Source organism: Coregonus clupeaformis, chromosome 10, assembly GCF_020615455.1.
Source record: "Coregonus clupeaformis isolate EN_2021a chromosome 10, ASM2061545v1, whole genome shotgun sequence".
NCBI classification, from domain to species: domain Eukaryota; kingdom Metazoa; phylum Chordata; class Actinopteri; order Salmoniformes; family Salmonidae; genus Coregonus; species Coregonus clupeaformis.
In genome coordinates, this window is record NC_059201.1 from 6,905,520 (window position 1) to 6,928,442 (window position 22,923).

At 43.9% G+C, this 22,923-nt stretch overlaps 1 protein-coding gene across 2 annotated transcripts in view; it reads right to left on the reverse strand.

The window, feature by feature from the left end:
* The window catches only part of col2a1b (collagen, type II, alpha 1b), a 72,160-nt gene extending 49,482 nt beyond the window's left edge, over positions 1–22,678 (reverse strand). Inside the window, exons 1-9 of one of the 2 annotated variants that reach the window (XM_041887399.2) lie at positions 22,363–22,678; positions 17,778–17,987; positions 15,000–15,016; positions 14,323–14,355; positions 12,902–12,934; positions 12,608–12,661; positions 8,169–8,270; positions 7,191–7,268; positions 4,606–4,650 (exon numbers count right to left, since the gene is read on the reverse strand). In XM_041887399.2, the coding sequence (XP_041743333.1) occupies positions 4,606–4,650; positions 7,191–7,268; positions 8,169–8,270; positions 12,608–12,661; positions 12,902–12,934; positions 14,323–14,355; positions 15,000–15,016; positions 17,778–17,987; positions 22,363–22,453 (663 nt within the window). In that variant the 5' untranslated portion in view covers positions 22,454–22,678. The remainder of the gene's footprint in view (positions 1–4,605; positions 4,651–7,190; positions 7,269–8,168; positions 8,271–12,607; positions 12,662–12,901; positions 12,935–14,322; positions 14,356–14,999; positions 15,017–17,777; positions 17,988–22,362) is intronic. The other variant, XM_041887400.2, reaches the window with a different exon arrangement.
* Positions 22,679–22,923: the final 245 nt, after the last annotated feature.

Consider the following 22,923-nt stretch of genomic DNA (forward strand, 5'->3'; position numbering starts at 1 on the left):
GTCTCCACAAATACTACCACATATCAAATCACCCCATTCCCTATTCTTATCGGAGTCTGATCCTACTCCCTTTGGGGCCCTGTCTATATCAAGTACAGGGTGTGGATCAAAATGCAGTGGTTCTCCAAATCATGGGCTTTTTTTGTGATGAAAGATTCATGCTCAGACATGTCCTCTGGCAAGCTGGCAATACCTTCCACTTTAATTACTTTAGAGGAAAGGTAGGAGAGGAGAGGAGCTGAGGGGGGGCTTTGGGTGGAGTGCTGAGGATCATACCTGGGTTCAAATAGTTTTTGAAATATTTTGAATACTTTAGCTGTGCTTGATTGAGCTACCCTGGCGCAATGGAACCAATGGAGTAGTCCCAAAATGGGCAAATCCTGCCCATCTGGCACTACAGAAAGGCTAAAGCAAAATATTTTGAATACTATTAGGTCTGGGGCTGAGGGGGGGCTGAGGGGAAGGGCCTACTGAGCACTATGAAAGGTAAATTGTCAGGTGTTGCACTGCGTGTCTGTCTATCTGTCTGTCTGCAGCTCGGCGGTACGGTAGAAGAAATCCCTTCAGCTTGCAGCTGGGACATGAAAGGATTCAATGTCATCTTCCTCCTCTGTGTGGGAAGGCATCACAGATGAAACAAATAAACCCACACAGTAACCACGTTTCCATCCACAGTTTTTAATGCGAGTAAGTCACACCGTATACATTTATTTTACGACAAGTGTGCTGGAAACAGGAAGTGTCGGCACAATTTTATAAATGTCGATAGACAATTTGTTTGATCGACATGGTGGGATTTTTTTGTGTCTGTAAAATTGATTATGTGACGAATTGCGGTGGAAACGATTTCTTGCACATAACCATCATGTCGAGGTACATTTGCAGTCGCCCGAGGCTATGTTGTGTGGTCCTTCCACTGCGACTTGGAAAAACACAGTTTAGGCTACAGGGTGGTGAAAGTGGATGGTGATGAGCTTGATGCTCCTTTCCAATCAAATCTACGGTCTTGTATGCTAGTGACGTGATGATCGGTGCTTAGCTGCCAATTAACAAAAACAAATGATCTTGCTCTTATCCCTCACGTGATATAACCTGTCCGGTGTCCACTTTATCAGCCAACTATAGTCTAGAGAGCATGCACACACCAGATTGGGCAAGTTTGCCATTTATCGCAACAGTTTGTATGACAAAACTATCGGTACACTCTTAGAAAAAAAAGTGTTCCAAAGGAGTTCTTCAGCTGTCCATATAGGAGAACTCTTTTTGGTTTCAGGGAGACCCCTTTTTTTGGTTCTACGTAGAACCCTTTTGGGATCCATTTTAGAAACCTCTGTGGAATGGGTCCTTCATGGAACCCAAAAGGGTTCTATCTGTGACCAAAAAAGGTTATTCAAAAGGTTCTCCTATGGGACAGCCGAAGACCTCTTTTAGGTTCTAGATAGCTCCTTTTTTTCTAAGAGTGTAGAGTAGAAAATGCACTGGAAACACATAAAATGTAAAATGTAATTAAACTTGTATTTTAATTAAACAAATGTTTAATATTTGCATGAAAATCTGTCGCAGAATTGGATGGAATCCTAGCTAGTGTATATGGGAACATGTATTCTGTGTTTATGGTATATGCCTCTGTTTTAGTGCTGTCATGACATGTATTCATTCACTGTTTGATTCAGGCCTTCATCTATACACACACAGTATGAAGAGAACTAGACTACTGACAAATAATTCAACTCAATACAAAACTTTGTGAAGTTCTTTGAGGGAGTACTTTGTACAAACTAGTGCAAAGAACCACAGCCATATCATAATGTACCAGTAGACTGTATATCTTTGCATATGAAATACATGTTTATATATGGCTCTGGGCTGAACTGATACACATGTTTATATATGGCTCTGGGCTGAACTGATACACATGTTTATATATGGCTCTGGGCTGAACTGATATTACATGTTTATATATGGCTCTGGGCTGAACTGATACACATGTTTATATATGGCTCTGGGCTGAACTGATATACATGTTTATATATGGCTCTGGGCTGAACTGATATACATGTTTATATATGGCTCTGGGCTGAGCTGATACACATGTTTATATATGGCTCTGGGCTGAACTGATATACAGTGGGGAGAACAAGTATTTGATACACTGCCGATTTTACAGGTTTTCCTACTTACAAAGCATGTAGAGGTCTGTAATTTTTATCATAGGTACACTTCAACTGTGAGAGACTGAATCTAAAACAAAAATCCAGAAAATCACATTATATGATTTTTAAGTAATTAATTTGCATTTTATTGCATGACATAAGTATTTGATACATCAGAAAAGCAGAACTTAATATTTGGTACAGAAACCTTTGTTTGCAATTAAAGAGATCATACGTTTCCTGTAGGTCTTGACCAGGTTTGCACACACTGCAGCAGGGATTTTGGCCCACTCCTCCATACAGACCTTCTCCAGATCCTTCAGGTTTTGGGGCTGTCGCTGGGCAATACGGACTTTCAGCTCCCTCCAAAGATTTTCTATTGGTTTCAGGTCTGGAGACTAGCTAGGCCACTCCAGGACCTTGAGATGCTTCTTACGGAGCCACTCCTTAGTTGCCCTGGCTGTGTGTTTTGGGTCGTTGTCATGCTGGAAGACCCAGCCACGACCCATCTTCAATGCTCTTACTGAGGGAAGGAGGTTGTTGGCCAATATCTCACGATACATGGCCCCATCCATCCTCCCCTCAATACGGTGCAGTCGTCCTGTCCCCTTTGCAGAAAAGCATCCCCAAAGAATGATGTTTCCACCTCCATGCTTCACGGTTGGGATGGTGTTCTTGGGGTTGTACTCATCCTTCTTCTTCCTCCAAACACGGCGAGTGGAGTTTAGACCAAAAAGCTATATTTTTGTCTCAACAGACCACATTACCTTCTCCCATTCCTCCTCTGGATCATCCAGATGGTCATTGGCAAACTTCAGACGGGCCTGGACATGCGCTGGCTTGAGCAGGGGGACCTTGCGTGCGCTGCAGGATTTTAATCCATGATGGCGTAGTGTGTTACTAATGGTTTTCTTTGAGACTGTGGTCCCAGCTCTCTTCAGGTCATTGACCAGGTCCTACCGTGTAGTTCTGGGCTGATCCCTCACATTCCTCATGATCATTGATGCCCCACGAGGTGAGCTCTTGCATGGAGCCCCAGACCGAGGGTGATTGACCGTCATCTTGAACTTCTTCCATTTTCTAATAATTGCGCCAACAGTTGATGCCTTCTCACCAAGTTGCTTGCCTATTGTCCTGTAGCCCATCCCAGCCTTGTGCAGGTCTACAATTTTATCCCTGATGTCCTTACACAGCTCTCTGGTATTGGCCATTGTGGAGAGGTTGGAGTCTGTTTGATTGAGTTTGTGGACAGGTGTCTTTTATACAGGTAACGAGTTCAAACAGGTGCAGTTAATACAGGTAATGATTGGAGAACAGGAGGGCTTCTTAAAGAAAAACGAACAGGTCTGTGAGAGCCGGAATTCTTACTGGTTGGTAGGTGATCAAATACTTATGTCATGCAATAAAATGCAAATGAATTACTTAAAAATCATACATTGTGATTTTCTGGATTTTTGTTTTAGATTCCGTCTCTCACAGTTGAAGTGTACCTATGATAAAAATTACCGACCTCTACATGCTTTGTAAGTAGGAAAACCTGTAAAATCGGCAGTGTATCAAATACTTGTTCTCCCCACTGTACATGTTTATATATGGCTCTGGGCTGAACTGATATACATGTTTATATATGGCTCTGGGCTGAACTGATATACATGTTTATATATGGCTCTGGGCTGAACTGATACACATGTTTATATATGGCTCTGGGCTGAACTGATATACATGTTTATATATGGCTCTGGTCTGAACTGATATACATGTTTATATATGGCTCTGGGCTGAACTGATACACATGTTTATATATGGCTCTGGGCTGAACTGATATACATGTTTATATATGGCTCTGGGCTGAACTAAAGGTGGTTGGGAACACTTTTTTCTAAGAGTGTACAGTACCAACTGTTATATAATGGAGCTTGTTGCCGGGAGTGTGAATGTGTGCGTGTATGTGTGTGTGCGTGCATGTGTGTGTGTGAGTGTGTGTGTGTGTGTGTGCATGTGTGTGTGTGTGTGTGTGTGTGTGTGTGTGTGTGTGTGTGTGTGTGTGTGTGTGTGTGTGTGTGTGTGTGTGTGTGTGTGTGTGTGTGAGTGTGTGTGTGTGTGTGTGTGTGTGTGTGTATGTGTGTGTGTGTGTGAGTGTGTGTGTGTGTGAGTGTGTGTGTGTGTGTGTGTGTGTGTGTGTGTGTGTGTGTGTGTGTGTGTGTGTGTGTGTGTGTGTGTGTGTGTGTGTGTGTGTGTGTGTGTGTGTGTGTGTGTGTGTGTGTGTGTGTGTGTGTGTGTGTGTGTGTGTGTGTGTGTGTGTGTGTGTGTGTGTGTGTGTGTGTGTGTGTGTGTGTGTGTGTGTGTGTGTGTGTGTGTGTGTGTGTGTGTGTGTGTGTGAGTGTGTGTGTGTGTGTGTGTGTGTGTGTGTGTGTGTGTGTGTGTGTGTGTGTGTGTGTGTGCAGCTACTTACAGGAGCTCCGGAGGGGCCAGGTGGTCCTCGAGGACCCATAGGGCCCTGGGGAGAGAACAAGACAGTTAGATAATAACCACATGATCACAACTTTCACACTACCTTAAGCTCAATCAACCTCCAAACAACCCAACGGGGAAAAAAAATGATAGTTTCTAGTTGTCATAACTCAGTTGAACGTATTTCAGAATTGGTGGTGGGAAGAGAAAGAAGTGTGGACTTTCACTTGAACTTCTCTCTTCCCTTGTGTTATAAAACCTATTATTGGCTTCTTCTTCTTTGGCTTCTTCTTCTTCTTTGGCTTCTTCTTCTTCTTTGGCTTCTTTCATCTTCTTTGCCCTTCAGCAACACAAACTCACTAGCCTGCTGCCTGCCTCCTGCCTGCCTGTCAGAACCATACATCATTTTTGGAATTCCACAGTGGCACTCAGACTCTTTCTCTTTCTCTCTGCCTCTGTTTTCTCTGTATCTCTATTTTCTCTCTCTCTCGTTTTCTCTCCCTCTCTCTTTTTTCTCTCTCTCTCTCTCTCTCTCTCTCTCTCTCTCTCTCTCTCTCTCTCTCTCTCTCTCTCTCTCTCTCTCTCTCTCTCTCTCTCTCTCTCTCTCTCTCTCTCTCTCTCTCTCTCTCTCTCTCTCTCTCTCTTTCTGTAGTTCAGAGGTCAGAGGTCAGAGGTCAGGGCCAGTAGTGTTTACTCTACGTGACTTCTGTCTGTCTATTTGTTTGCACTTTAGCATGAATCTAGAGGAAAAGCAATAGCTATGGGTCATTTTGGAAAGAACTGTAACATCTGCTGGAATGGGCATTTCTAGCTCCAACAAGTCTGTTGTTTGACAGACATACTGTAGAAACACCAACACCTCAAATAACTTTGATGAATTAACATAGATAAAGGATTTATTAAGAATTTATAAAGGCATATTCATGAAAGTTATTATAAAATGTTACCAATTTTGTGTATTAATGAGAACATAAAGTCTTTGTTCTGCTCACGGATCTAACGTTAATCTCCTCCTGTTAATAAAGGCTTCTGACTGGCATCAGATATCTTGGAGGAGTAATACTCTTCTCAGCTCAACCTCATCGTGCATCATTACACAGTGCTCAGGGACAGAGAGACGTTTCACTCTCTGTTCAGGTGATGAGCCAAATCTGTCACACAGAGACAATCATTACATGAGCAAAGAGGAGAAGATGACGTAATCTGGAGTTTAGTGAGAAGTCTAGGGCTTGCGTCTGAAATCACACCCTATTCCCTGCATTGTGTACTACTTTTGACCAGAGCTCTATGGGCCCTGGGCAAAAGCAGTACACTATAGACGGAATAGGGTGCCATTTCAGTCGCAGCCAAAACTAAAAAAGCGAAGAAAAATGAAGACGTAAAAAATATATATACAAATGGACGTCTCTGATGATTTCCACTCCTCCACTCATGAAACGTGGACTACCCTCTGTGTACGTATACCCTTTAATGCTCTCTATATAACACAGGATTCATAGTGTTGGTGCTCAGACTGATTATCCTAGAGAAATGCAGGGCACCAGCCAAAGCAAACGTCCCTGAGGCAGCACAGAGCTCCTCTGATGGGAATTAAATGTATATTTTCAGCGAGGCGCGCCACGGACAAACCCACGCCGCAACAGGCTTATCAATGGAGCTCTATGTCCGTTCGTAGGCGGAGTGTGTTTGTGGGTGTTTGGGGTCTGTGTGTGTGTGTTTGGGTAGTGTGTGTGTATTTAAGAGGTGGTGTGTGTTTGGGTCTTGTGGTCCACTGCCTCTCAGTGAAGGCATTGTGTTAGGGACCATGGGATATAGGTAGAGACGTAGGGGGTTGACTCCTGGACTGTGCTTGGGACATCAGAGCAGCCCAGTCTTTTTTAGTCCTTTCCTTCTCTGGCCAGATGCTGTCAAGCTAAACCTGCTGGGCTTCAGTCAGAGACAGACAGGGGCCCGGGTTATTGAGGGTGGGGGAATTAAAGAGACAGACAGGGTTCTCTTTGGGGTCTGGTACCAAAGCCCCAAAGACACAGAGTCTGTCTCAGGCACATTGCTCTGTGGGTTTCCAAACCAAAATAGCTCCCAGTGAGTGTGCTCTTCATTTCACTCTGGCTTAGAGGCTGCATGTGATGCCAGCTACCAGCTCGTTGGAGTTTTCAGTCGACTTGAAAAAAAAAATAATGAAGACCATGTCTGTTTTCCCAAACCAAACACTGGAACGCTCCACAGGGGGGCGTTATATTTCCTGTAGCAAGGGGGCCAGGAGGATGTGTTGTTTCTCCTCCAGACCTCAGGGGGCAGTGTTGAGTCACTCTGAGACCTATTCACCGCCACTAGGCATTCTTGCATTTGCTTCATATCTGGGAAACGATACTACTCTGAAGCTGATAGGAGGTTAGGCCTCGTGTAGCTCAGTTGGTAGAGCATGGTACTTGCAACGGCAGGGTTGTGGGTTTGTTTCCCGCGGGGGGCCAGTATGAAAAATGTATACACTCCCTAACTGTAAGTCGCTCTGGATAAGAACGTCTGCTAAATGACTAAAATGTAAATGGTTAGGATTTTAATGATGTATCTCATGAGCTCTCTCACCATTGGTCCTTGCATCACGCCCATCTGTGCTCCACCAGCCTTCTCGTCGAATCCTCCCGCCATCTGCGCAGCAAAGTTCTTTGGGATGACAAAATGGCATCCATAAGACACTGTAATACGATCACAGAAAAATACCCCCACACTCATCCCAATAGTAGGCATATTTCTGTCTTGGAAGTCTACTCTCAGACAGCACAGCACGTCTTAACAGGGTCTGTGTGTGTGTGTGTGTTTGTCTCTGTCTGTGAGCCAACAGTAGATAGTGAAGGGGAAGGATATCAGATCAACAACAGAGTACACAGGGAGTGGGATAACTATTTTCATCTCTTTCTCCTTCACAATGGATCTTCTTGTCTTTTCTTCAAAGCCCCTCTCCTCCTCTCCTCTCCTCTCCTCTCCTCTCCTCTCCTCTCCTCTCCTCTCCTCTCCCTCTCCTTCCTCCTCCTCTCCTCTCCTCTCCCTTCTCTCCTCCTCCTCTCCTCTCCCTCTCCTCTCCTCTCCTCTCCTCTCCTCTCTCTCCTCTCTCCCTCCCCCCCCCCCCTCCCCTCCCCTCCCTCCCCCTCTCCTCCCCTCCCCTCTCCTTCCCCAAGTCTATCATGCTACTTCCTGTCTATCCACCTCCCTCTGCTGCTCCCTTCTTCCTCCCTACTTCTCTCATCAGGAACGAAAAACATTCCACTGTGTAATCTCTCTCTATCTCTCCATTCTATGCTATACCACCATTTCTTTGCCTAATTCTTCTGTGCTAAAACACTATTTCACCTCACAGTTATTTTCAACCTATCAACCCCTAAGTGTTTACCGATAAAACTAGCTAGCCCACAACCTCTCATTTCGAGATCCTCCACGATCTGTTAAAAGAGGGAAACACATGCAGAGAGCAACATATACAGCCTGCTTACTTAAGCATGTTCTTCCCCTTTTACGCAAACTCCACAAACAGCAATTTCAGATTATTTTTTCTGCAGAGACACTTACACCTCCAAGGCCGGGGGGTCCGTTAGGTCCTGGGGGTCCGGGGGGGCCGGGGTTACCGGGGGTACCAGGCTCGCCATCTCTGCCACGGGGCCCAGGGCTGCCCTGTGAGAGGAAAGAGGAATAGAGGAGTTCATATCTCTATCACCAATTACAAGAGTAAGTATCTGCATTAATAAGAATTTCCCTTTAAGGATAGGAGTTAGAACAATAAGGCCTGAAGTCACAACAATTGAGTTGGAGTAGAAATAGCCTGAAATAACATATTATACAGTATCTTCCTTCTAAACAGAAAACTAATATTATAACCATGAATGTATCATTAAATGGACAATAAAGCTTTTGAACTTTAAACTTGATCTTCTCAACTTCAGATCAACCATGTCCTACAACAGGAGAAAGGGGAGGCAGATCAAATCTAAGAAAATTCCACTGAAAAATAATGGTCACAAAATGTGCAGTAGGCTTATACTTCAGATGAAAATAACAAGTTGGGCTCATCAAACTGTCCATCAGCAACAAAGTGCGGTGAGAAAATCTCCACTGACAGTTCTCTCTCTCATAGAGATAGGTGCCATTTTGTTTTTCAAAATGACTACATTCCAGATATACAGGTGTAATAGTAATGCTACTCTGCAAGAGGAATTCACAGGCCATCAACTAAAGCTAAAATCAGCAGAAGAAATTGGACATGAACTCAATTCCTTCCAGTGTTTATATATATAAAAAAATAAAGGTCCAGATATTTTTTTTAAAAAATGGGTCAGATTCACTTGACATCTGATTCCCCAAAATATCTGACTTGGCAACAAAAAAAGTGTCTTGTTATTCATAAAAACTAATAAAACATTTTTAGAAAGTTCCGAAATCCTTTCCTCTAAGACAGCATCTATTTCAAGATGAATTCTGAACTCTAGTAATACCTGTGATAAATCTTTCTAACCTGGCCAGGCAGAAATTGTTAAACTAACACCAACTGAATCCTTTCCAAACACTTCCTGACAACTACACGAAGGGTTGGCAAATATTCCCCTCTGTCTACGGATGATTACAACCCGCCATTTTCTCTGAGTCACTGACGTCTAACTTTGTGAATTACAGACAGTACAAATGTCAAAACACGTGATCGTTATCTCACTGTACACACAGTTCTGGTACAATTCAATAGTACAATATAAAACTGTATATTACTTTAAATCACTGTAATCCATACTGGGTGTTATGGAGATATAGCTCATTCAACAACCAGAAGAAGAAGTTGGCAGTGAAAGGGAAACCAGCACACCACGGTGCTCTGACAAATGATCCAGCAAGGAATGTGTTCCACTACACTCATTCCCTTGTCATTTTGGTGCAAGCAAAGACGTAGTAATTGTAAATGTTTCTATAGTAGCAAGTACAAAATAATTCTCAATAAAATACTAAACTGGAAAAGCAAATTGTGGACTGAAAATGTAATAAGTGATAAAAAAACAAAAATCCTCAAATTGATCCAAACACATTCACTAGTATGGACTGGACCTAAGGACAATCTGTTCCAGTGTTTAACATGTTGCCATCACTAGCCACTAGCTATTACCACCACTAGCAAACGATGTGTCACCTGAGAGCCTAGGCCTTGACCTCTGTTGACCTCTGTTGACCTCTGCTGACCTCTGCTGAGGTAAATAATGGTGAGAATCCATCATAAACACCTGGGTGTGGTGGACGATGTAACCCCAACCCTAAACGCCTTCCTTCCCAGGCCAGAGACTCATAGGGTGGGTCCCAAATGGGACCCTATTCCCTAAATATGGGCTCCCGAGTGGCGCAGTGGTCTAAGGCACTGCATCTCAGTGCTAGAGGCGTCACTACAGACCCCCTGGTTCGATTCCAGGCTGTATCGCAACCGGCCGTGATTGGAAGTCCCATAGGGCGGTGCACAATTGGCCCAGCGTCGTCCGGGTTTGGCCGGTGTAGGCCGTCATAGTAAATAAGAATTTGTTCTTAACTGACTTGCCTAGTTAAATAAAGGTAAAATAAATAAAAAAATATATATATAGTGCACTGCTTTTGAGCCCTATGGGACCTGGTCAAAAGTAGTGCACTATATAGGGAATAGGGTGCTATTTGGGACCCATGCATACCCAACCACCTGCCCAGAGACTACAGAAGGAACAGAGGAGGGATGTGCAGAGACATTTAGTGGGGTGCTCAAAGTCTACAAAGACCACAATATAATACATCTTATTTGGAGGGGTACTTTCACAGGAGGGATGGGGGAGGGAGGCACATCTGGCACTTGCTAACCCTTATCTGTGCACCTGTCTGGGACAGAGCCTGTTGGCTAAACCTGACAGATTCACAGATGGTGTGATGGCATCTCAATTGCCACCCTATGCCCTATTTAGTGCACTACTTTTGACCAGGGCCCATAGGGGTAGTACACTATATGGGATGCCATTTGGGACACGGCCATGGTGATCAATGTGTATTGTCCCCAACAGAGTTATGTACGTTAAAGCATTGCTGTCATAATGTAAGGACTCAGTATGGCTTCGCTCTCAATAAACAACCCCCGTAACAACCAGTGACCAAAACATCTGGGTCATGGCACCATTTTTAACAGACGGCAATCTATTCTGCCCTGAGTGGGGGCTCAAACTCAGAAGCCTCAGCACAGCAAGATGTGTCCCTTAATGGCAACCATCTTATCCAACAGAGAAAGAGACTAGTCTGTCATTATGTGAGTGACAGTTGGCCTTCACCATTGCATTACATATTTGAACTTCATGGGATCTCTGTGGTCGTTACCAAGGTGACATCTCCATTGTACTTCAGCCAACATACCAAGTTTCACATCCAGTCACAACAAAACAAAGAACCTCTAAGAGAACTCAAATGTCTCAATGAAATTAGTGTAGGCAGACTGGAGAAAATGTTTTCACCTACATGCCTACCTACTTCTAAAACCTTTATACATAAACACAAGACTACACAGAATCAAAGAGTAGCCAGGGGCCAAAAATAACGTGTCTCATTAATAGTATTATATTAAATAAGAACCTAAAGACACAGCCTCCTCTGTGACAGACATTTAGCATATCCTCTTATCCAGAGCAATTAGGCTTAATTAAGGCCCTGTGTAGCTCAGTAGGTAGAGCATGGCGCTTGCAACGCCAGGGTTGTGGGTTCATTTCCGACGGGGGGCCAGTATGAAAAATGTAAGCACTCACTAACTGTAAGTCGCTCTGGATAAGAGCATCTGCTAAATGACTAAAAAATGTTAAGAGCCTTGCTCAAGGGTACATCAACAGATTATTTCACCTAGTCTGCTCTGGGATTTGAACCAGCAACCTTTTAGTCACTGGTCAAACAGTCTTAACCCCTAGTCTACCTACATACCCAAGGTCTTCACAACCAGAACAATTATTTTAAAACTCTTATCATATCAAAGGACAGCAGCTTGAAAACAACCTCTAACAGCTCTGTGTGACACATCTTCATAATCAGAACATCTCTAATCAAAAACCGTTCTTCCAGACAACCTCAATTAAATAGATTCATAACGATCTACCGCCAAAACATTATGCACAAACAGAGACTTAAACAGCACCGAAGCCTGGCCTGGAGCTGTGACTGCGGCTGAGGCCATGATGTTGACATTCTGGTGTTTAACACATATCACAGTCATTACAGCATCTCTCCAGGCTAACAACACTGATTGGCTGTGGGTTGGACTGTCGGTTTCCTGACAGCCGTAGGTTTACATCACGGCTTCACAGTTTCTCATACACACTCAAACACACACACACACACACCGGCCACTTCTTCTTCTCACACATCTGCTAAACAACCCAGCCCTTGAATCACAGCCTAAACCAGACCACATACACAGCCTAATGGAAGCTACGCATGGCAGCGTTACGCTGCTCTCTGCTCTGCTCTGCTCCCCAAACCCCAATGAAACCCTGCTGCCTGCAACGCTGCCGCTGCTCCTGAGACCAGCAAATGAGACTAGCAGCTCCTCCAAACCAGAGTATTCTCTATATATCTATCCAGACCAATAGAAAACACTATTGGTCTGATGTGGTTTAGACTCTGAGTGATGCATTTTTCACAGTCTTAGAGAGAGAGAGACAGAGAGAGAAAGAGAGAGAGAGAGAGAGAGAGAGAGAGAGAGAGAGAGAGAGAGAGAGAGAGAGAGAGAGAGAGAGAGAGAGAGAGAGAGAGAGAGAGAGAGAGAGAGAGAGAGAGAGAGAGAGAGAGAGAAAGAGAGAGCGAGAGAGGGAGAGCGAGTGAGGGAGAGTGAGAGAGAGAGAGAGGGGGTGAGAGAGAGAGAGGGAGAGGGAGCGAGAGAAAGAGAGAGCGAGAGAGAGAGAGAGACAGAGAGAGAGAGACAGCGAGAGAGAGACAGAGAGAGAGAGAATGGCATGGAAAATGTATTCTGCTATAAAACTCACCTTGTCGCCTTTGTCTCCTCTGTCTCCGCGTGGTCCCTGCTCTCCTGGGGGGCCCTGAGGAGGGAGGAGAGACTAGTGAGTATCCAGGTACATCTGAATACTAGCTGTACGTCCAAAATGCCACCCTATTCCCTATGTAGTGCACTACTTTTTACCAGGTCCCATAGGGATCTTGTCAGAAATAGTGCACTGTATAGCGGAATATAATGCCATTTTGGACGCACTGCACAGACATAATACAGGATGCTATTAAAGATGGGGAAATGGGGGGAATTGTTTAAATGGTTTCCATACCATGGGGCCTCCAGGTCCTCTTGGTCCTACGACCTGAGAAAGAGGTAACAGAAGAAGAACTAGTGACATTGTAGTCAGTCATGAGGTTTTGCTACTGTCAATCAAGGGTTGATTGAAGTTAGAAAAGGTAAAGTAATTTCAGGTCCACCTAGCATTTATAATCTACTTTAAAGCCAGACACAGGAAGTCACCCCCAAAACAATTATGTTCATTTTCTCATTTTCTTTTGAATTGGACACGTGAAATATGAATATGACCTTTCTATCACACTGAAGAGCTGAAAACAATATTTTTACTGATTAGAAGTACTTCTGTTATTATAGCTAACGAGTTTAAGGATAGCTGTCAAAACGTTTATGTCCCCTAACAGTATACCGTTGCTAATCACATACATTTCAAGGGCAGGCATTATAAAGGACAGCTGCACAAAAAACAATGTCCTGTTATCTCCCGGAAGAGAATGAGAGAGAGAAATAGAGAAAGAAAGGGAGAGAGAGAGAGAGAGAGAGAGAGAGAGAGAGAGAGAGAGAGAGAGAGAGAGAGAGAGAGAGAGAGAGAGAGAGAGAGAGAGAGATGCAGCTTAAGCTATATATCAACGAATTGGCAAGGGCGCTAGAACAGTCTGCAGCACCCGGAAGGTTTTGTTATGTTTGGCTGTCTGCCTTCTGAATGGGCTAGCCCTAACCCTTGCCAGCTCTAATAAAATGAAATACAGCCAGGCCAAATAAACTGAAATATAGGTTAACTATGGGGTAATCCTAACCAAACATGACCATTAAATATGACTCAAATATAGGCTAACCCTAACCTGGCCCAATGGACTGAAAAGTGGGCTTGGTCTACCCAGACCTAACAAACTGGGCTAACCTTATCCAGGTCACTATCTGTTCACCCTTTGATGTGCTAATTTCTAAACAACTTTGAGCTGCATGAAAGGTGCTGAAAAACTAAAGTTTATTGTTGTTGTTATTATAATGAACGGACTTAACAGCCTTCCACGACCTGGCCTCTGTTCCTGTGTCATTACCAGGACAATCCACTTCACAGCAGGGAGGATTATGCAACCACCAGCACTAATACTGCACTCTCATGGTGCCTAAAGTAGCCTTAAGTTCAATGTTTGTCTCTATACAAACAACATATAACACAGCATGTCACCATGTCACCATGTTCTGTGGCTAATTGTGCCTCTACAAAAACACAAAAAACACAAAAGGCTCAGTGTTTGTTTCAAAGACTAATAATCAAATGAAGGCCTAGTGTACTGCAGCACAGTGTTTCCTATGCCATTTTATAGGTGAGGCAAGCCCCTCTTCCTGGAAATGAAACTAGGGGAAAAGACTGTTGTAGACCAGCCAGAGGGGGGAGTATGAAGACAGTTTTCAGATCAGGTGTAATGGGGACCGTTAGTGTTGGCTTACATCTGTGATATCTCCTGGTTCACCCTTCTGTCCCTGTTGGGAAAGAAGGACAAGAAACAGCAACATGAGTGATTCTGCAGGAATAGAATAGAATAGAGACATGACCTGCATTCACTCGCTTTGATTTCTAGAATTGTCTACCCTGTCTATAAAGAAACAGTGATATGAGCTGCAGGCAAGTCATTCCTATGGAAGACAACAGAGAAAAAGGATTCCTAGGCCTACTTGCATCACAAAAGGATTCCTAGGCCTACTTGCATCACAAAAGGATTCCTAGGCCTACTTGCGTCACAAAAGGATTCCTAGGCCTACTTGCATCACAAAAGGATTCCTAGGCCTACTTGCATCACTCCAACCTGAAGATCACTTAGCAATATCACGTATCACTAAGCAGTGATGTAAAACAGTAGTGAAACAGAGCAATCTTCAGTGTATATTCCAGGCAAAGACCTCCTCATAAGAGACATACATCTGGTGTCCTGTATGAGGCTGGAAAATACATTGTTATTAACTGTCTGGCTGCTGCTCACATCAAAGTATCACCTAAATCTGTCAAAACACAGAGGTGAGTTTAGCTTTGGTATTAGTCCAGGTTCACAGCTAATTGTAGCCCTCACACACAAACACACGAACACACACAAAGACACACACACACACCAAACCCAACTTTGTCTCACCTTAGCTCCTGGTGCCCCTGTTGTTATGAAGGAAGAGAGAGAGAGAGAGAGAGAGAGAGAGAGAGAGAGAGAGAGAGAGAGAGAGAGAGAGAGAGAGAGAGAGAGAGAGAGAGAGAGAGAGAGAGAGAGAGAGAGAGAGAGAGAGAGAGAGAGAGAGAGAGAGAGAGAGAGAGAGAGAGAGAGAGAGAGAGAGAGAGAGAGAGAGAGAGAGAGAGAGAGAAAGAGAGAGAGAGAGAGAAAGAAAGAAAGAAAGAAAGAAAGAAAGAAAGAAAGAAAGAAAGAAAGAAAGAAAGAAAGAGAAAGAAAGAAAGAGAGAGAGAGAGAGAGAGAGAGAGAGAGAGAGAGAGAGAGAGAGAGAGAGAGAGAGAGAGAGAGAGAGAGAGAGATGGATGTTAAAATAATGCTGGTGAAATAACCAACTAGGCATGTCCTCCCTCACTGCCAGCCAAACAGACTGCAGGAAAGCAGAACTGTTTCATAACCTCAACTACTGTATTCTAAGGATGCATCCCAAATGGCACCCTATTCCCTATACAGTGCACTACTGGGCCCTTAGGGCTCTGGTCAAAAGTAGTGCACTATATAGGGAATTGGGTGTCATTTGGGACGCTACCTAAAGCACCAGAATGGAATAGCATTTGCAGACCACCACCAAAATCATAGTGTAGATACCCAAAAACCAAAGAACCCATGAGGATTTAGACAAAGTGTTGGTTGAAGCACCATCTCAGGAGGGGACAGAAGTAAAGCAGGGGAGAGGTGTTATAAAGAGCAAGAGTCATTTAGCAGACGCTCTTATCCAGAGCAATTAGGGTTAAGTGCCTTGCTCAAGGGCACATCGACAGATTTTTCACCTAGTCGGCTCGGGGAGTAGAACCAGCGACCTTTCGGTTACTGGCACAACGCTCTTAACCACTAAGCTTCCTGCCGCCCATATGGGGTTTGTACAAGCAAATATCTGTCCAAAATATAGTACTCAAAGACAGTACTCAAATACAGTACTTAAATACAGTACTCAAATACAGTACTCAAATACGGTAAGCAAATATCTGTCCAAAATACAGTACTCAAATACAGTACTGTTGGAAAGTTAATAGCAGAAGTTAACTTATTTGCCTTCTGCTCTGTTGATTAGTGTAATGACTTAAAGCACTTAATGTCATATTGTTTCAAGTAAAAAAGCATCATAAAGCATTATAGATCATGTACATTATAAAGCATGTGTAAAAAATAAAATTGCATTTTTCTTCAGAAAACGACACTTCTGCTTTCAAAGATGCTCTTCGAACGTATTCGATGACAAACTTTTGATTGCTCAGTTCAGATCAAAAGAGCTGAGTTGACAAATCACATATGGCTTTGGCAACAAAGGAGTTCTATCTCACAACAGGCCCCTTATTGTTAGGATATTAATCCAGGATGTGAAACCTGCCCGAGTCTCGGGACGCAGCAGAATTAACGCTATTGTTTTGATAGAGTGTTATACTGTAGCACTGCTCTAATCCCTCTACACCTTCCATAGAGCCCCGTCTCTCTCTCTCTCTCTCTCTCTCTCTCTCTCTCTCTCTCTCTCTCTCTCTCTCTCTCTCTCTCTCTCTCTCTCTGTCTCTCTCTCTCTCTATTCTCTCTCTCTCTCTCTATCTCTCTATTCTTTCTCTCTCCCCCTCTCTATTTCCCTCTCTCTCTCCTTCACTGTCTCTACTCCCTCTCTCCCCCTTTCTACTTTTCTCTCTCTCTCCTTCGCTCTCTACTTTCTCTCTCCCACTCTCTATTTCTCTCTCTCTCTCTCTCTCTCTCTCTCTCTCTCTCTCTCTCTCTCTCTCTCTCTCTCTCTCTCTCTCTATTTCTCTCTCTCTCTCTCTCCTTCGCTGTATCTTTCTCTCTTTCTCTCCCTCTTTCTCCATTCTCTTTCAAATCACTTTTGCTGTATTCTGCAGAGAAATAGAGAGAGAGCGAGTCTGCAGCAGTAGTCAGTATGCTAGGCCATGTCTGTTAAAGTGAGGTAATGACTCCCACATGTGGTCATCATACTGGGGCTGGCTGGCTGGCTGGCTGGATGGCTGGATGTCTGGCTGGCTGGCTGGATGGCTGGATGGCTGGCTGGCTGGCTGGATGGAGTAATATCCAAGCAAGATGGGGCCCAAGGTGAGCTGAACCAACTATGGAAAAATAAAGTTGAAGCAGCATTTCTTTGAAATACAATATACACAGAAGACTCATTCTGTTGTTTGTTGTTATTTTGCTATTTTTTGGGATAAGAACAGCATACACCAACACCAAAGGATGGCATTATATAGGGCCAGCATTATATATGGCCAGCATTATATAGGGCCAGCATTATATAGGGCCAGCATTATATAGGGCCAGCATTATATAGGGTCAGCATTATATAGGGCCAGCATTATATAGGGCCAGCATTATATAGGGCCAGCATTATATAGGGCCAACATTATATAGGGCCAGCATTATATAGGGCCAGCATTATATAGGGCCAGCATTAAATAGGGCCAGCATTATATAGGGCCAGCATTATATAGGGCCAACATTAAATAGGGCCAGCATTATATAGGGCCAGCATTATATAGGGCCAACATTAAATAGGGCCAGCATTATATAGGGCCAAAGCCACAGGTATAAGTTATGGTATAGACCTACAGCAATAGCCATCTTCGGATGATAAGGCTTATTCCTTATGCTGTTTTTCTCCCAGAAGCAACAACATGAATTCCACAGACAGTAATTTATTTATGTGTGTTAAATAAATAAATAAATTACGACCACTAGAGGGAGCTTCCCCGTCCCGCACGCAGATGGGGCAACACTCTCCGAATGGGATCTCGGGTTTGGGGCAGTCTTTAATCTCCTCGCAGATTATTTCATCACACAGGACAGTTCCCGTGTCGCACACACAAATACGACACGGCTCTGGTTTCCATACGTCCTTGTCACTATAGCGCTGTCCGTCCTGCATACAGCTGCCTAGGTCCTCTGTGAGTGTGTGTGTGTGTGGTTGTGTGTGTGTGCATGTGCGTGTGGTTGTGTGTGTGTTTGTGTGTTTGTGTGTGTGTGTGTGTGTGTGTTTGTGTGTGTGTGTGTGTGTGCGCGTTTATGGTTGTGTGTGTGTGTGTGTGTGTGTGTGTGTGTGTGTGTGTGTGTGTGTGTGTTTGTGTGTGTGTGTGTGTGTGTTTGTGTGTGTGTGTGTGTGTGTGTGTGCGCGTTTATGGTTGTGTGTGTGTGTGTGTGTGTGTGTGTGTGTGTGTGTGTGTGTGTGTGTGTGTGTGTGTGTGTGTGTGTGTGTGTGTGTGTGACCAGAAAGGTGTGCGACACATCACAACACAGAGGCCAGAGCAGGTGGGAAGAGAGACAATAATGCATCACTCATCAGTCAGTCACCTGGGGATCAGATGTGAGTTAGTGACAAGTCATTAGACAATAGGTTACAGTAAATGTTGCTGTAAACAAACAAACAAACAAAAATGGAAATACCAGACTGAGACAGAACCACAACAAAGACAACCCATTATCCAAAACTATTGAAACCTTTACTTGTTTATAGAACCACCATGTTCCAGGTCAACTTTATCACTTTTCAAAACCGTCGCTTGATTTGGAGGCACACAGATACACTGTGAGACCCGCACCAATCACCTGCAGGTTCATAATCAACCACTAGGCGTCACCACCATCTCACAAAACAGCTGTTTGGCTCTTTCTTCAAAGCATCCTGAGGAGTGTCTCCATCATTTTGGATCAGTGGACCATGTCGTGAGCCTCAACCTCTCCCTTCTAATTGGAAAGCCATTTAAGGCAAATATAACGAACGGTAGCCTACACAGATTCAGACGCCCAAGCACAGACCTACTGCACATGAAACTCAATGTAATTCACTTGTCTAAAAGCTGGGTTTGTTGTCTTCTGCCGTAGGCTAGGCTACACACAGTGTTTAAACAAGGTTTTTGACCATTTAACAAAAAAAATGAACTAATCTGGCCATCCAAGGGATCAATATCTCATACCAGAAGTTATCATTCTATCATACTGCACCACTAACTGAATTCCATGACTGGAACCATTGAACCTCGCAGCTGAAAAAGTTAACGTGTGCAGCTCGAGGCCAATCAGGCCATTCCATTAAGCGTGAAGTGGAACGTGGAAGGAGTGGAACGTGGAAGGAGTGGAACGTGGAAGGAGTGGAACGTGGAAGGAGTGGAACGTGGAAGGAAGCCAAAGTAAGGACAGTAGCTACATTTAGAGGCCTGGGGCCTGGTCAGGTCTAGGTAACCAACAGACCTCTGTAGGCTATGAATGAGGTCCTCTCTTAAAGGGACAGAGCTAATGCCTTGTACAAACACAGAGCCCTTTTAACCACCATCTGGAAGCCGTAACACGTCATAGAATGGTGAATGGACAGCTTTCATACACATACCTTTGGGACTATACTTGATATTCGTTTTCTATATGGGGTAGGGTGAATGAACATATTTCCTCAGTCAAGTGGGGTGAATTAACATATTTCCTCAGTCAAGTGGGGTGAATTAACATATTTCCTCAGTCAAGTGGGGTGAATTAACATATTTCCTCAGTCAGGTGGGGTGCATTATAATATCTCTTCAACCACTTAAGCTCCAATGTAAGGCCTATTGAAGCACTAATTAACGAATATTAGCCATTTCTGTTGAAAGAATTACCATGAAGTATCTATTCTGTTCTGTTCTGTTCTATTCTATCTTATCTTATGAAATAGGACAAGTGGTGGTCAGAAAGTGGGATTCTGGTTCTTTATTGAAAACACAAGGATAGGCCTAATCTGTGCTGCAGTCATCCTGTGTTGGCTACGACCTACTCTTTCCTCTAGGAACAAAATGGAGGATGGAACATATTAAAGTGAAGACAGGTGTGTGGGAGAGACGGATGTTGGCGTTTACTGTGGTTCCCAGCTGAATTTGTTGGTTCTTACTGCCGGAGTATTGAATACCTTTTTCCCTTAGCTTCAACCTCTAACCGTAAGCCTGGCCTTCCACGGCATGGTGAAATAGCTTGTGTCTCAAATGACTCCCTGTTCCCTATTTACAGCACTACTTTAGACCAGGGCCCAGCATCCTACACTTTTAGAAAAAGGATTCCAAAAGGGTTCTTCGACTGTCCCCATATGAGAACCCTTGTTGGACAAAGGGTACAACTTTTTGTGATCCATGTAGAACACTTTCTACAGAGGGTTCTACATGGAACCCAAATGGGTTCTACCTGGAACCAAAAGGGTTCTATAAAGGGTTCTCCTATTGGGACAGCCGAAGAACCCTTTAAGGTTCTAGATAGCACCTTTGTTTTTTTTCTACGACCATATGGGCCCCGGTCATAAGTTGAGCACAAAATGGGAATAGGGTGCCATTTTGGGACACACACCTCGAATACCTCTTCCCTCAGCTCGGCCCTCTCCACATAGGCCTATCCTTCCATGGCATAGCCAGGGATTGAGAGGTGAAGGTAGTGGTTTGACCCCCTCCACCTTGCAGTGACTTGATGCCAACCAGGTACTTGGAGCTACCTGCTCCCCTTTGAGCCTGCTAGTCTTGTGGCCACTTTGGCCACTTTAGGACTTCTTAGCACAATCCCAGTCAGAAATATTTCTCTCTCTCTCTCTCTCTCTCTCTCTCTCTCTCTCTCTCTCTCTCTCTCTCTCTCTCTCTCTCTCTCTCTCAGGAGAAGAACGACTTGCATTATATTCCATGGGCCCCAGCCCACTCCGCAAGTGTAACCTGAGACTGTCTTCAATTTCACATTTTTCTTTTTCCTATGCCATCTTTCTGTATTTTAAACCCCCACCCTAGCCCCTCTCACTGTCTCTGCTACTCTACTCTTTTCATTTTGGAGACTTACTATGTCTGCACTGAGCTCTTATGCATAAAAGAATGTGCCTTAGTTGAATTACAATAATAAACCCCCTCTCTCTCTTTTATAATATTTTTTCCAGTAGTCCTCATGCCAGACTATATTTATTTCTCCCTCTCCCCTGACTGTCACTGCCTGGGGCTGGGTTAATCTAGGAACCAGATGGAAACACTAAAATCATATGGATGGAACTTTATTCGTGGCTTTCGTCCACCAGTGTCTCCATATGGGCTACCTATCCTATCCTACTCTCTCAACTATCCCCTTAAATAGGATACAGTATTTAAGATAAATGATCTATTCATTTTTTTTTTTCTCAATTTAATCGATTGTCTCAATATCGCTTCTTAAACGTGGCCAATGGGTATAGGGAGGGATTTAAGTGGCATAGAATCGGGATATCAGAATATTATGGCCATGTGTGGCGGGTTATGATATGGTGAGGCGGGTTAAGATATTCATATAATAATTCCCAGGTTTGGGTAGATAAATAGATCTTCGTTAGGGTCCACCATCCGACTCCAACACGCCTGGAATTGCCTCTGACAGGAAAGGAATGTTAACGCTTTTCACCCAAAGGCCTTTGAGGCTGACCACATTTGCTTCGTTTCGTCGTTTGTTTGGCCCACACAGTCCGTCTCAAAATGAACGACTCAAGTAGAAAAAAAAGGAGCTCTGTCAAAGCGCTCTCGGAATGTCTCCAAAAGTACCCGCAGGTGTCCGGCCCAGCGGCAGCGCAACTTGTGAGAGGAGAGAAGGTGGAGGATAGCGGGGCAGCTTGGATGGCTTGCGGAGAGCTGCTGAATCCTCTACCTTACCAGCGTACTCCGTTCGATCTATATGGCGTTAGTAGAATTTCCGCAGGCCTACCTCTTCTCTTTTTGCTATTACGCTAAATTGAGAGCTTAAATCAGTGAGTGACACTTTTCAGAATCTCGAATAACCCAGAATCTTCAACAGCAGATCCTGCACTGGCTATATCAAATTACCTTATCGCACTTGGATCAACAATATGAAAACTATCAGCAACTGAAAATCAAGTCCATCACTTTTACGCACATCATTGGAATTCCATTGATCTATGATAGTTGTAAATTGGTTATAACTTGTGAATGACAGCTTTGCAATCGAAAGTGCAATTTGAATATAAGCAATTAGGCTCCCAAGACACCTTTTCCTTATCCATCCCTGGCGTTGTGGAATGGGAATAATCGCATATCCTTTGTGTAACCGTTACCACAATCGCCTCAAGCAGAAAAACAATTACCAACAATTAAATATAAAATATCCTATATCGTTTCACAGTGTATCCCACATATATGTGACTTATTGCCAGTGAAATACAAAACTTCCCCCCCAGTATACAAGTTCTCAAAAGTTGAATTTGATCTTCTGTTTCAGTTAATTTAGCATTTTAAAGATTATCATTCACTTTTTTTCTAATAAATATTTTTAGAAAAAAACTGCCACTTACGGTCTTCCTCCTGACATTTGACAACGGCTAATAGAATGACTTGGGTTGCTACAAGTAGCAGTACAGTCCTCGAATCCACAAAGCTGAACATGTCTAAATGTTAGACACGCAGGGCCTTTGGGGGAGAAGCAGAAGAAGGGATGAAGGGATGGAGGTTTCTCTCTCTCTCTTTCTTAGTGTATGTTCCCAGTTACAGAGCCGAACCATACATTCAACCACCTTCCAAAAAAACAACGGGGAATCCAGACCCAGACCCCTGCAGAAACTTAGTACCGACCCGCGTCAGATCAGGCACTGCAGTTTTATGTGTCCGTTGCCTTCAATGAATCTTTGTATATTCCCAAATATCAGTCCGGCCCCTTACCCCCTGTCTAGCTGAAATCTGAGCCCCGTTTCCCACCCATTCTGTCTGTCCTGAAGTGCTATTCTTCCACCCGGCTCAGACCCCTCCTTCTTCCATGTGCTACTGAAAAGGGTTACCCAAAAAGTGAAACTTTTTTTTTCTCTCCAACTAGTCTGGGCTACCCTCCCCCTCTCACCGTTCCGCTAAACCAGGCGCTA